This window comes from Dendrobates tinctorius, unplaced genomic scaffold, assembly GCF_039654945.1.
Source record: "Dendrobates tinctorius isolate UK_male_01 unplaced genomic scaffold, ASM3965494v1 ptg000039l, whole genome shotgun sequence".
NCBI lineage: Eukaryota > Metazoa > Chordata > Amphibia > Anura > Dendrobatidae > Dendrobates > Dendrobates tinctorius.
Genome location: NW_027361707.1, coordinates 15,175,881 through 15,190,690, shown reverse-complemented (window position 1 = coordinate 15,190,690; position 14,810 = coordinate 15,175,881). Strand labels below are relative to the sequence as shown.

General features: G+C 43.6%; 1 protein-coding gene across 3 annotated transcripts in view; it reads left to right on the top strand.

Annotated features, from left to right (window-relative positions):
• The window catches only part of STX18 (syntaxin 18), a 175,235-nt gene that overhangs the window by 141,751 nt on the left and 18,674 nt on the right, over nt 1–14,810 (top strand). For 2 of the 3 annotated variants that reach the window (XM_073574494.1, XM_073574493.1), the window contains exon 8: nt 3,816–3,874. In XM_073574494.1, coding sequence (XP_073430595.1) covers nt 3,816–3,874 — 59 coding nt within the window. Of the gene's footprint in view, nt 1–3,815; nt 3,875–11,254; nt 11,377–14,810 lie in introns of all 3 variants that reach the window. The other variant, XR_012231954.1, reaches the window with a different exon arrangement.

Genomic DNA, 14,810 nt, shown 5'->3' with positions numbered 1-14,810 from the left:
CACAGGTAGTGCACGGTGTCTGGCTATAGGGCTCTGGTCACACAGGTAGTGCACGGTGTCTGGCTATAGGGCTCTGGTCACACAGGTAGCGCTCGGTGTCTGGCTATAGGGCTCTGGTCACACAGGTAGCGCTCGGTGTCTGGCTATAGGGCTCTGGTCACACAGGTAGCGCTCGGTGTCTGGCTATAGGGCTCTGGTCACACAGGTAGCGCTCGGTGTCTGGCTATAGGGCTCTGGTCACACAGGTAGCGCTCGGTGTCTGGCTATAGGGCTCTGGTCACACAGGTAGCGCTCGGTGTCTGGCTATAGGGCTCTGGTCACACAGGTAGCGCTCGGTGTCTGGCTATAGGGCTCTGGTCACACAGGTGGTGCACGGTGTCTGGCTATAGGGCGCTGGTCACACAGTGTACGGTGTCTGGCTATAGGGCTCTGAGAATAGCCCACAGCCTTGCCCACGTGAAGTCATCACTAGGAGGGTGTGTGGGTGACAATCAGGGTCTTATAAAAGTGCAAGCCAAGTTATGATCTGGGTTCCCGTAGAGATGCACATCATGTATGCATGAATTCCATTTATTGAACGTCCCCAAGCGATACCCTCCTTCGACTAAACTGCATTGTCTCTGTGATCTGTCTCGTACGTTCTCTTGTTAATACCTTGTATTTTCTGTAACTCTATATACTGTATTGTTTTGTCCCCTTTTTAAAATCTTTTGTATATTTTTCATAATCACTTCCTCCTTTTGGATTAAATATAAAATGGAGTTCTGTACCTTGTGTTCTGTAATACGCGCAACAAAGTCATATGCTACCTATCAGATGTCCAGTCGGCCTGGATAAACGATTGGTGGAGGCGGCCAATAGTCTGGGGTTATCGTGGAGTTAGCGGGGGCCGTACATACATATATTCCTTGCGTTGGAATCTGGAGGTGTATATACAATACGCTCACTGTTAATTTCCCAATAACTGGCCTGTTAGTTCAAACAGCCTGCAGCCTCCATCATTATTTGTTGACCAATCAGGTAATTCTCCGGACGATAGGGGGCAGCGGAGAGCTATTCAACACAAAGATCACAGCGGGTGGTTTTGCATGACCGTCCCGGCATGTGATTATTGTGAAGCTGTGTGATGAGATATTGATAGATAGAGATAGATATATATATATATATATATATATATATATATATATATATATATTATGGTATAGGTATTGTAGGAATTCACTCTCTTGTAACTATTAGGCCTTAGGCAGTGTTCACACAGGCAATACAGTTTTGGTCCAAACATGCTCAGTTTTTATTGCTTTGTCCAGGTTGCAGAACACCAAAACAAGCTCATAAACATAAATAGGTTTGTCCAGGCGCTAACTAAACAGAAGAAACCCTGGATACATGTTCACGACTGAGTTAGCCCCAGCTCGGTCACACTAAACAGCTATTGTCCATAGCAAGCACTGATGCTTGCGGTTCTCTGCACACGGACTTTGCATTTAATCATGATCACATGTCAGTGCGGGCTCACCTGAACAGATTACAGTTCTTTCTCCCAGAGCAGTCTTAGGCTAAACAAAAGTGTTCATCTTCAGGCAAGGACCACACTGAACAGACTGCAGCTTCCACACAGTTCTCTGTAGCTCTCACAAACTGAGATGTTGCTTTCCCTCAGCTACATCTCACATTTTGGCTGGTCATTCACCAGTAAGACACTCGACTCATTCAGCAGACTGATACTGCATGAAGCTACATCCTGCTTCTTGGAGAAACAGAGAAACCCTGCAGGTGCTTCTAATCAAGACCCTGCAGAGCTGGAATTTAACCTTGTCCTTCTCGGCTATGCTACATTATATATGTATAAATAGAATGAGCACCCGCTTGTGGTGACTGCAGGAATCTTTTATACTTTTTATTACTTACACTGTGTATGAGGGGGCACTTAGTTGGAATGCCAGGCTTAAAGGAATTTCACTATATGATGCACTCCTCAACAGTGAGGTAACCAATGGTGCAGCCATTTTTTTCCCAAAAGTGGTTCAGGAGCTGGTTTTCATCACTGCTGCACCAGCCTGCATCTTGCTGGTACTATTGTGAGCTGCCTGTATGGCCTAAATATGCTATCTTGGTCTGCAGCCTCTCCGGCGCTGTCTCCCATTGAGCACATCTGGGCCATCATTAATCGGCAATTGTAAAGAGAGCTGCCAGCAGTGGATCTTGATGATTTGTCCAAGTGCATTCAGCACCGCAGAACTTTCCTCAGACGACTGTTTATAGCAGCCGAGGGTGAATTTTCGTGATAAAATCGAGAGGTTTTGAGAATTGTTTCCATTTTTTTTTTTCATCATTTTCATATCGGTAACATCTCCGTCCATTCTGTGATATCCATAATTCCATGCTGATTCCTTATCTTTATTAGTTCTCTTTACTGTTAGAAATAAATGGTTAAAACTTTTTTTTTTTGCTTGTTTTTAATTTACTTGTTGCATCTCACACTTCCGTGCATAAATTAGGAGGCCTGCGTCGAAAAATCGATGGGTTTTAAGACGGGATACCTGGCACGGCTATCGCTAGAACAATGATTTGTCACGCCTGGTTGGAGTAAGGAGTGAATATGTAAAGATTAGATGTTTTAGCGAAAGCTGATACATCTTGCTCATATACTTCCAGTAATCCTTCCAGATGAGAGATCTGCTCTTTTTTTTTTTTTTTTTTGGATATCCCTTTTATTCCCGTAGACAAACTGTACGTGCTAAATTGATTTTGAAGGATTAATGCCGGCTGCTGTCGGCGCCGCTGATTGCTTTTCCGCCACCCAGACTTCAATGGCTGAATGACTCCTGTATAGCCAAATAAATGTGCTGAACATCTCTGCTATTACGAGAGGCGGCGGGAGGGAAATGCTGTAAATGATATTTTACTGATAGATGCAGGAGCACGATATTTCAAGTAGGAAATGTTCCATTTTCACAAAAGGTCTTCTTTTGAACATTTTTGTGTTTACAGCTCATAAGCAAGCTGATGCGTCTCCATGGTAACAGACTACAAACACTGCGGAATCTGATCCTATAATTTCAGCGGCACCGAGGGTCCGCTGTTTAACACCTTAGATGACCATTTTAGAGGTTGGAAATGGGAGCGAGGGGTTCCTTTTAGTCCCCGACCACCCTTTTTAATACCCCACCCCCTGTAATTTGATTGTCATTGTTCATGGCAGCCTACTGAAGGTCCCTGTGTATACCACATTTGTACACCTGGGTGTCGTAGAAGAACAGTAATGTTACAAGACACTGCAATATTACAGTAGTGCGGTGTACTTTACAAATAGTCGCAGGAGGACTGGAAAAAAAAATGTAAAACTGAAAAATCTTTTAAAAATTCAAATCGCACCTCCTGTTTTTAGAAAGGAAAAATGAACATATTTGCATTCACCATGCGCTAAACTGTCTGAACTGATAAAATATATCATTTATCCCATACTGTGAATGTCAAACTGAAATAACAGAATCGCTGGTCACCTCACCTCCCAAAATATTGCCCCCATAATGACCCCAAAAATGGTTCCATTTAAAAACTACAGCTCATACCGCAAAACAAGCCCTGATACTTTTTGGTTTTTGATTTTTTTTTTTTTTTTTTTTTCCGCTTCTTGCATTTTAAAACCTAAAGAGGGGCCTATCGGGACTTTGTCACCCAAGGGCCCGCACAAACCTGGAGCCTATCATGGTGGATTGTCCGTCACCCGGTGCATGCGGTTATCTGCGTTGCCTTCTGTCTCACCATAGAGAGTTTTTGGCTATTAATACTCACATTTTGTTTTGTTGCAGTTCGAACAGGAGAACCAGAGACTCGTCAGCGAGATGAACAGTCTGTGCGATGAAGTAAGGTAAACTTGTCCCATGAGCTTCAAGTAAACCCATTTATATTCCTGTAATATCTTATTTTACAATCAATAACTGACGGCCATCGGCCGGTTACTTATACCACCGTCCCGCGCAGGGCCCAGTAGTGTCTCTGCGTGCCAATGTCCGATCAGCCAAAAAAACAAATAATTGCTGCACTGTCCCTTCTTACGCTTAAAACCAGAGACCTGCTGAAAATGTCCTTTTGACTTGTGTTGTGAGCCTCAAATCGCCACATATACCTACAGTGAGGAAAAAAATCCATATTTGATACGATGCAGATTTTGCAAGTTTTCACACCTACAAAGACTAGAGAGGTCTGTAATTTTTATCGTAGGTACGCGTCAACAGTGACAGACAGAATCTAAAAATAAAAATCCAGTAAATCACAGTGTATGATTTTTACAAAATGTATTTGCATATTATTGCATGAAATAAGTGTTTAATATAATGGAAAAACAGAAATATTTGGTACAGAAACCTTTGTCAGACGATTCCTGTAGTTCTTGACAAGGTTTGCACACACTGCAGCAGGGATTTTGGCCCACTCCTCCCTACAGATCTTCTCCAGATCTTTTCCAAATCTTTCAGGTTTCGGGGCTGTTGCTGAGTTTCAGCTCCCTCTAAAGATATTCTATTGGGTTCAGGTCTGGAGACCTGCTAGGACACTTCAGGACCTTGAAATGCTCCTTACATAGCTGCTCTTTAGTTGTCCTGGCTGTGTTTCGGGTCATTGTCATGCGGGAAGACCCGGCCACGACCCATCTTCAATGCTCTTACTGAGGGAAGGAGGTTGTTGGCCAAAATCTCTCAATGCATGACCCCATCCATCCTCCCTTCAATATGATGCAGTCGTCCTGTCCCCTGTGCCGAAAAGTAGCCCCAAAGTATGATGTTTCCCCCACTATGCTTCATGGTTGGAACAGTGTTCTTGGGCATGTACTCATCCTTATTCTTCCTCTAAACACAAGTGTAGTTGAAGCGGCCATAGTCTGGCAGGTCTCACTATTCATGAAAGCGCTCCCCTGACACCTGCACCCCCCGCAAAAATCAGTGTAACCAATTTTATGTATTAAAACCACATCTTGAAAGAAGGATCGGGTGAGTGCTGTTTTTCTTGTTACTTTTGCTGATATAACAAGAAGTGGAGTTCATACTCTAAAACTTTTTATTTTGGTCTCATCTGACCACACAACCTTTGCCCATGCCTCCTCTGGATCATCCAGATGGTCATTGGCGAACTTAAAATGGGACCTGGATATGTGCTGGCGTGAGCAGCATTCCAGCCTTGTGCAGGTCTACAATTTTGTCCCTGGTGTCTTTAGACAGCTCTTTGTTCTTGGCCATGGTTGTGAGGTTGGAGTGTGATCGATTCAGTGTATGGACAGCAGGGCTGTGGAGTCGGAGTCGTGGAGTCGGAGTCAGAGCTCATTTTGGTGGAGTCGGTATAAAATGGACCGACTCCTAAAATATATAATAAATTGGGTACAGTAGTTCAATGCAGAATATTTTTCTTAGGAATTTGGGAAAGTTATGAAATGTCCTATAAATGGCTGTTCTATTCCTGATCTAAGGCTACATTCACACAAGAACAGGTTCTTGCTATTGTAACGGACGATGCTTCTAACATGATAACTACAATTAAACTGATGAATGAGAGTAATGAACAACACCTAGAAGAAAATTTAGGATTCAGTATGTTTGGGATGGAAGGCCACTGTGCTGTTCATGAAACTGAGGAACAAACAGATATTACTACAGAAGAACAGCAAAATTATACTGTAGAAATAGATGATCTTGTTGAAGCTGCTTCAAAACACTTTCATATTCATCACATGCGCTGTGTTGTGCACACGCTGCAACTGGCAATAAGAGATAAGGCCCCGTTACACGTATCAATGTCCCAGCGATCCCACCAACCATCCGACCTGGATGGGATCGCTGGGACATCGTTAGCTGATCGCTGGTGAGCTGTCACATAGACAGCCCCTCCAGCGATGAGGACCAGCGAGCACGCTGGTTTCCAATGTAAACAGCAGGTATCCAGGAGCTGCGCGGTTCTTAGTTACCCGCTGTTTAACTTGTAAACCAGCGTCGCTGATCGCTGGTCTCTCGCAGCCACATGCAGCGATGCGCGCTGGCCAGTAGGAGACCAACGATCAAAAAACGTCCCAGGACGTTCAAGCGCGATCAGCGATACCCGGCAGGGGGGGCCGGGCGCTGATCCATGTCACACACAGCAATGTCGCTGGCGAGATCGCTGTGGCGTCACAAAATCAGCGATCTCGCTCGCGATACGCTGTGTGTGACCGGGCCTATAGTCTGCAAAAGGGACATGCTGGAAATCTGATTGGAAAAGTGAGGAAATTGGTTATTGCCGCCAGAACCCCTAAAATTGATTCCATCTTGAAGAGACGTGCTGGGAAAGGGGCAATTGTCGATCAAGCCACTCTGTGGGGCAGCACTTATTTAATGATTGAGCAATTGCTTGAACTAAAACCGTTTCTTATAGATATGACGAACCCTCAGGTAACCCTAAATGAAGGTCAATGGACACATGTGGCTGAATTGAAGGAATTGCTTAATCACCCATTTACAGTGACTAAAAAATTACAAGCTGAGGATTTAACTCCTGGCATTTTCATAAGGGAGTGGAAGAACTTGCTATTTTGCCTGTCCCAAAGAGGAGGTTTAATCGCAGATGGCATTTCTGCTTCAATGAAACGGAGAGAGACACAGTTATTGGAAAATAAAAATTTTCTGGCGGCTGTTTATGTGGACCCAAGTCCTCATATACTGCTTGATGATCAACAGCTTACTAAAGGAAAACAAGCTCTGACTGAGGGAGCAGTTAGGATGAGTGGCCTACAGGAGGACTGCCAGGCGCAAGAGGACTTGGGTCCTGACAGTGCTACTGCTGCCATATCGTCATCCTCATCAGATGAGGAGTTTGACTTTGACAAGTATTTGGATGACAAGGAGCAGGCAAAGCGTTGCCGCAAGGAAAAAGATTTCACTCCGTCTCCTATAATTAATACAGGTAATGAGTGCAGATTAGGAGGCTTCTTAAGAAAAACTAACAGGTCTGTGAGAGCCAGAATGCTTTCTGGTTGGTCAGTAATCAAATACTTATTTCATGCAAAGGAAAAGTAATTTTATTATTTAAAAATCATCCAATGTGATTTTCTGTTTTTTATCTTTAGATTCTGTCTCTCACAGTTGAAGTGTACCTATGATAAAAATTACAGACCTCTCCATTCTTTGTAGGTGGGAAAACCTGCAATGTCGGCAGTGTATCAAATACTAATTTTCATCACTGTATTACTACTTACATGTGATGACTTCATGTTAAAACTACACTTGATGACATCATATCTTACATGTATGACATCGCAGCATAGAGCCAAGGCTCTGCTCACGCGTGTCATGGCTTCTGTTTCTATCAGAAGCCACCAGTCTGCGCAGGATTCGAAACAACAGATAACAAAAACTCGGAATGTAATCCATTGACACATGCATAGGAGAAGCCAAAAGTCAAGCCTGTGTAGGATGGAGAGGCAGTGAACTCTATAGAAAGAACTTCTTGCTTTATCCAACTAAAGGTGTTATTTCCAGACTATGATGCGATAATGATGCCGTCCCAGCTTGATCTCTTCCATGGGTCTGGGTTCAGAAACCTTTGGGCTCTTCTGTAGTTGCTGTTGGGAGTAGTGGCCATGCAGGAGAAATGTAGTTTTGCATAGGAGTCATCAAATGAATGACTGTTCACAGGACCCTTGTCTTAGCCTCTACGTTGGCAGCCGGGCCACTTCAAATGCAGGTATCTTGGATGCGTTTTTTAATTTCGTGATTACTGGGAACTAGTAATCACAAGAGGAGCCCAGCATACCTTCATTCAAGTGCTAACCGAGGAAACTCACACTGTCCTGGTCCGGCTGCCATGGAGTACCAACGTGGAGTCTGGACCAGAAGTTCTACCAAGTTTGGAAGTTATTCCCTATTCACAGCACAGTGGATAGGGGAAAACTTCCCGATCACTAGGGGTCAGACCACTGGGACCCCCACCGGTCCCAAGAACCTCAATAAAGCCTTGGTGGATCAGGAACAGTGCCAAGGTATTGATTCTTAGGTCAGTGCCGAAGACCGGTCGATTGCTGCAGTCTTCTCTCTCTCTGGTGCTACCATGAATGGAGCAGATGTGTGCATGGTCAACCGCAATTCTATTCACAGGGGGGTCTTCAGAGACCTGGTTCATGGGTTCAGCAGGCGTCCCAGCGATTGGCCAGTTGGACACAGAAGAGCACCTTTGTGAAAGAACAATATATGGGTCCTTTGCTGTCCAAGAGCTCATCATCTTGCACAATTCCACACTTTCTTGGAGGAAGAAGTGGCCCCCTGACCTCTTAGATCCTTGCACAGGTTGCAAATAGGATATGTTCACCTCTATGGCTAAAGCATCACAGCCAAATTTGAGAATACCTTTTTTTAATCTGTGATTCTATGGTATGTAAATAAAAAAAAAAAAAAAAATCTAAGTCTTTCTTCCCCATTGAATTATTGTAAATGGATAGCACAGTTTCCATAGACTTGTATTGGTGACCTCGATCCATGACCAAAAACTGGCATGTCGCTGCAATTTTTTATTTTTTTTTTTTAATTTTGCATGCTTAGTTCGTGAAAAAACATGGGCATGTGAATGCCACTAAAGATTAAAATGGGTACAGACGTCTGATCGAGATGTAATAGTGATCATCCCAATAGGACATCACGGCGTTACCAGGCTGCTGCTTCCTAATGTTGTTACTAAGATATAATGCCCATATGGGAAAAGAAAATGTAAAATTACACTCATAAATTAATAAAACTTTGATGTTATTCTGCCCCTAGGGAGTAATGGAGTAAACGTTTCTGTATCTCACTAGAATTGTACGTGGAGCCTAAGGGGTTAACATGCGGTAATGTATCCGATATAAGCTGCATCCATAAATATATCGCCAAAGTGCAGGTATTTTTTAAAAAAAAAATGTTTCTCCATGGCAACCAGACAACGATGGCGGAGTTGTCACCCTCGCTGTCCTCCTTCCCCTGTAGTCAGGCCGGTCTCCACCATCGAGCTGCTGTCCTTTAATATTCACGATGGAGGGACTGGAGCAAAGAACGGCCCTAATTACAGGCCGAATGCTTAATTGCGCACACAGATCTGAGTTGATATTCTGCATATGGGCTGTAGTTTTATTATAACAAAATATGTAACACACTGTATATGGTGGTTTTCCATCATTTGTGAACATTACTTCACCGAATGTGCAGATGTTAGTAAGGATCGGTCCCCTGTCCTCACACATCCAAATTAGCAAATACCTCTACCCATAAAAACAAAAGCATACTTTTTGTGCCATTCCTCTATTATTCCACCTGGAAATGATAAAACTGTTGGCTACCATTTCCTTAGTCAGTGGAGTGTGTCCTTACATTGTATTTGTCAGTATCATGTTGAGTCAGGACCTGATACAGAAGAATTGTAACACCCTTTTGCCGATTTATTCCTACATTTCAAGGAAGAATAACAGAGAAACAACAAAGTTGCTGTGAGCACAGAACCCATAAGTGCGATTACTGACACATTTATTGGCTGGCAATGTGCTAGGAGGGGCAGTACAGGAGAGCTCATAGAAAGGTCTGTAATGTGACACAGCTAAACTCAGCTGTTCTGACCCTCCCCTCACAGGAACATTATCTGAAAGGTGTTAGTCCTCTTGTGCTTTCTAATCATGCAGGAGATGAGACCAGGAGAGGTAAGAGATCATGCAGGAGGTGAGACCAGGCTCTATGCTATGGGGGGAGGGGGGAGCGTGTTCTTTTTCTTTTATGTTGCTGCCTGCTTATGATTGGTCAACATAATACATGGAGAAGAAGTACACACCCCCAGTGAAAACTAATGGATAATACCCACTTGGACTTAACAAAAGTTAACTTATTGGGTGCCAAATACTTTTGATTACTAATATCTCCAGAAGCAAAAACAACCCAAAAAAAGTTGTATTCCACTCTGCAGCCACCATTGCATCGGGTGTATACTTCAACATGAAGAATTTAGTGAAAGATCTTCTTTGAAAGCTCGCTCCCTCTTCAGGGGAAATGCGCCCATTAGCATTGCAAAATTGCACTGGAAGTACTGCCCCAGCTACAAAAATGCTGATCCTTTTGTCCTATGTGACTCTATACATAACGTCATTCTTACTTTTCCCACACATAACTCCATCGTAGCGTGCAAATATTGTGTGGTAACTTTTCCTGGCGCATAAATGCCTCTCACCAGATTTAAAGGCGGAGAGAGCTCTTTCCCGTCAGGCAGTGAGCTCTCACGAACACCTGTTGTCATCGTGCAGGAGGTGACGGTATTGAATATTGGTGATGTGCATCACTATAATGGGAGATATGTAAAGAATAGTGATGAGCACACATGCTCGGATATGGTGTTATCTGAGCATGCTCGGGAGGTAACCGAGTGTCTTCAGCGTGCTCGAATATGTTCGAGTTCCAACACAGATATGTCTCGCGGCTGATCGACAGGTTTTTGTGTTAAATGCATTATTTTATATTTCAGTTTTCTATTTCACTATTTAATAAAAAAAAATCTGAAATCTTGCATTTTTCACGCTGGTGACTAGGCCAAATACTAGACTCGTACTTCCTGTACTTCTTCCACAGCGCTAGACTCGCTCAGTTCCTACTGACTGTTGTAGAAGAAATATCTACTAGGCAAAAAGCCCTTGTGAAGGGACGGATAGGAGGTGTGAATGCTATTGTGTTATGTACTGTCATTGTAATCCTGCCTGTGATGATAATGAGACTGCTGATTTAAAGGAATTTTTAAAAAGAACAGGAAGTATCCGTCTAGTATTGGGGCTAGTGGATAGTATGAAATCGTTATTTTTCCAGCCATACATATTAGGTGACTGCAAACCCATCCTGCTGATTTCTGAAGGTACTGACCACCCTTCTAGTGTATAAGGGGGGAGTCCCGACTCTTGTCTAACTGTAAATGTTTGGGGGGCAGTGCTAAAAAAAGGATCAAGCCTGTTGGATTTCAGCATGCCCAATCCTTTTGTTCTCGCGAGAGAGATGTCACTAATATGTCCCCTGTTTTTTCCTTCCCATTGAGAACACTTGGTCGAGCTGTATATGTGTATAAATAGGGGCTGTGTAGGGAGGGAAGGCCGAACAAGCCTCTGATCGCTCGCTAGCTAATCTTAGAGGTTGTCCTCCTTTTGAAGATAATTTTTTTTTTAACTAAATGCATGTATTTGTGGCTAAAAATCTTTTTTTTTTTTTTTTATATTGCACCGTTTGGCTTCCACAAGCTTTGTTCTCCTGCACATTTATCTTTGATGATGCCTCTGGTCCTAAATCACCTGGAAGGAAAGACAAAGGAGTTAGGCTCTCCTCGCAGACACTCAGAGCGAGCTTACTGATGAACTCCCAGGTAATTCAGTCTGCAGGCTGCAATGTGCAGTGTAACAAAGAGACTATAGAAGGCAAATGCTGCAACATTTTTAATTAAACTAAACTGCAAAAATGAATTTTAACTCCTAATGCATGAATGGGGACAGAATGTAAATTGTCCCCCAAGGTAGACAACCCCTTGTAGAGTCACAAATGTGAGTTTGGCTTCCTGTTCGTAGCCGCTTCGGCTCACTTCCCTCACCAATGGATGACTCCTGACTTTATGCTGATGTTCAGACAGGTTATTGTGACCTGTACAGTGCTCGGCGTGCTATACTCGGCGCTCTTTGGTCAGCGCACTATGCTTGGTGCACTATACTCGGCACTTTTTGTTCGGCGTGCTATGGTCGGCGCTCTATGCTCCATGCTCTGCGTGCTATGCTCCACACTCTTTGTTCAGCGCGCGATACTCGGCACTCTTTGGTCGGCGTGCTATAGTCGGCGCACTATGCTCTGTGCTCCATGCTCGGCGCGCTATGCTCCACACTCATTGTTCAGCACGCTAGGCTCGGCACTCTTTGTTCGGCGCGCTATACACGTCACTCTATGGTCAGCACTCTATGGTCGGTGCACTGTGCTTGGCACACTATGCTCGGCACTCTTCAGTGTGCTATGGTCGGCGTACTATGCTCCACACTCTTTGTTCAGCTTGCTATGCTCGGCACTCTTTGCTCGGCATTCTATGCTCGGCGTGCTATATACTCTTCACGCTTTACTCGGCGCACTATGGTCAGCATTCTATGCTCTGCATTCTATATTCGGCGCACTATGGTCGGCGCTCTATGCTCGGCACTCTTTGTTCGACATGCTATGGTCGGCGCTCTATGCTCGGCACTCTTTGTTCGACATGCTGTGGTCGGCGCTCTATGCTCGGCACTCTTTGTTCGACATGCTATGGTTGGCCCTCTGTGCTCGGTACTCTTTATTCGGCATGCTATGGACAGCACTCTGTGCTCGGCGCTGCCTCCATTCATGAGGATAAATTTTATGTCTTCTGTTTCATTTACAGAACCCAAATGTCTTTACCCCTTAACAGGATTTGATTTATATTGTCTGCTAAACGGAGGATAATTTATGGCTCCCATTAATGAAAACACAGCTGAACATGAACATTAGCTACATATGACTGGAGGCCTATTAATAGAGATAGTGTGGGTGGTGGACCTCGGCTGCTTGGTGCATGCAGTGCGGAACATTGAAAACTTGACTCATAGAATGTTCCGTTGCCAACATTGATTGTTCTTCCCGTCTTCCTCCAGAACTGCCGGCACCAAATTATTTAAAAAAAAAAAAAAAAAGGTGTGTGGGGGGGGGGGGAGACATGATTTTTTTTTTTTTTTTATTACAAGCCCCCTATTACAATTGGCTATAATCGTAACCTGAAAGAAACAAGTGACTGCACAAGCAACAAATATTGGCCCTTGATGAGGAGGCCAGCGCTCAATTTTTTTTTTTTTTTTGCTGAAATGTTCTGTGCTTTTTTTTCTCTCTTGCATAAAAATGTAAGCGCTTCCATACAGTGCAGTGGTGAGTGTAAAGATGCATATGCAGGAGCTTCCCCTAGTGGAGACTTCAGGCGTCAGGTTATATAAGTTTTGACATTTTTTTTTTTCCAGTGACCTCTATAATGTGTTAAAGACACTATATATAATATACACATACATACAGTGGGGAAAATAAGTATTTGATACACTGATGACTATGCAAGTTTTCCCATCTACAAAGAATGGAGAGACTGGCTAGGCCACTTCAGGAGCTTGAAATGCTTCTTACGGAGCCACTCCTTACTTGCCCTGGCTGAGTGTTTCAGGCCATTGTCATGATGGAAGACCCAGCCTTGACACAATTTCAGTGCTCTTACTGGGGAAGGAAGCTGTTGGCCAAAATATTGCGATACATGGCCCCATCCATCCTCCCTTCAATATGGTGCAGTCGTCCTGTCACCTTTGCAGAAAAGCCCTCTCAAAGTATGATGTTTCCCCCACCATGATTCACGGTTGGAACGGTGTTTTTTTTTGTTTTCCTCATCTATATGTGCACCAGGAAAATATTAGTCAGCATTTGCGCTGAATACACCAGACAGTAGAATATTATTAATCAAAGCTATTTGGGAAGGTGATCTAGTTTTTGCAACAAAGAAGTAAATGTAACTGTACACGGAACCGTTAATATTAATGAGCCGACTTTCACTTGAGCTGCATAGTTCTGACTGCATTCATATAAGAAATATTCTGCATGATGTCATCGAGACAACACATCATGTGATCAGGTTGAGCAGATTCCGCCTACTCTAGTGATGTCACTATGGTAAACGCAGCTCCCGTTAGGCACTTATTTCCCTCTTTTTCAGGGTAGCGCCATATATTGCGACTCTGTTTAGTTTTTACCTTGTAGGCTTGCTCTCTTCTCCACCCTACTTTCTACACTTTCAATTCTACATTCTCCTGGGAGGAATCCTCTGCGCCGTATCCATATTACATGCGACATTTTGCTCGCTAATCTTCCACTTTTTTTTTGTATTTTTGCATTTTGTCTTTTTTAACATGTGACTAACAAAAGCTATCTGCATTCTTTTTACGCTCTACATACGGCACATTTTACATTTTTGGTTTGAACTTTTATTATTGTAGAATTGTTATTAATTTTTTTTTTTTTTATTATCCCGTAAAATGTTTAAAAGGCTTTCGCGTATCTCTGGCTAGGTTCACTTCTGTGAAGGGAATCTGAAAGTGCATTAATTACCTTCGCAAACAGCAATATTTGGGAATACTGACCTTAGAAGATGTAAAGTTGTTCATGGTGTTGATTTACGTTTCAGTTTTTTTACTGTATTCCTGAGAAATCTGTGTTTTGCAAATGAGGTGCTAAGTGCACTGGGTGTGACGCAGCACTTCTCCAGAAGTGCTCTGGGCGTGGCGCAGTCATTGTCCAGAAGGGCTCTGGGCGTGGCCCAGCCTTTGTCCAGAAGGCCTCTGGGCGTGGTGCAACCCTTGTCCAGAAGGGCTCTGGGTGTGGCATCACCTCTCCAGCCTCTGCCTCTTCACCTTAATTGACTGCTCACTGTCTGTGTGATTTCTGGTTTCAGGCAGAGAAATCTGACAGAGTTCTCAAACTAAAGAGGCTGATGGAAGCGACACCAGGAGGAAGAGGCAAAGGAAGTGCTCTGTCATGCCCCGAGCACTCAATGCCTTATTTGCATACAAATAAAAACACTAATTTCTCAGGAATTTGGCAATAGATATAAAATTAGATTAGATGTCCTTTTTTGTCACCATTCCACCCCGAGTATGTCTGGGATGCAGTTACTGACAACTCAGTCATCCAGTCTGGTCAGGGGCGTGCTGAGCTGCCGATGTATTGATTGACAGCTCGGCATTCCAGTCTGTGACTGTAAGGTTTCGGGCTGCCTTCAGG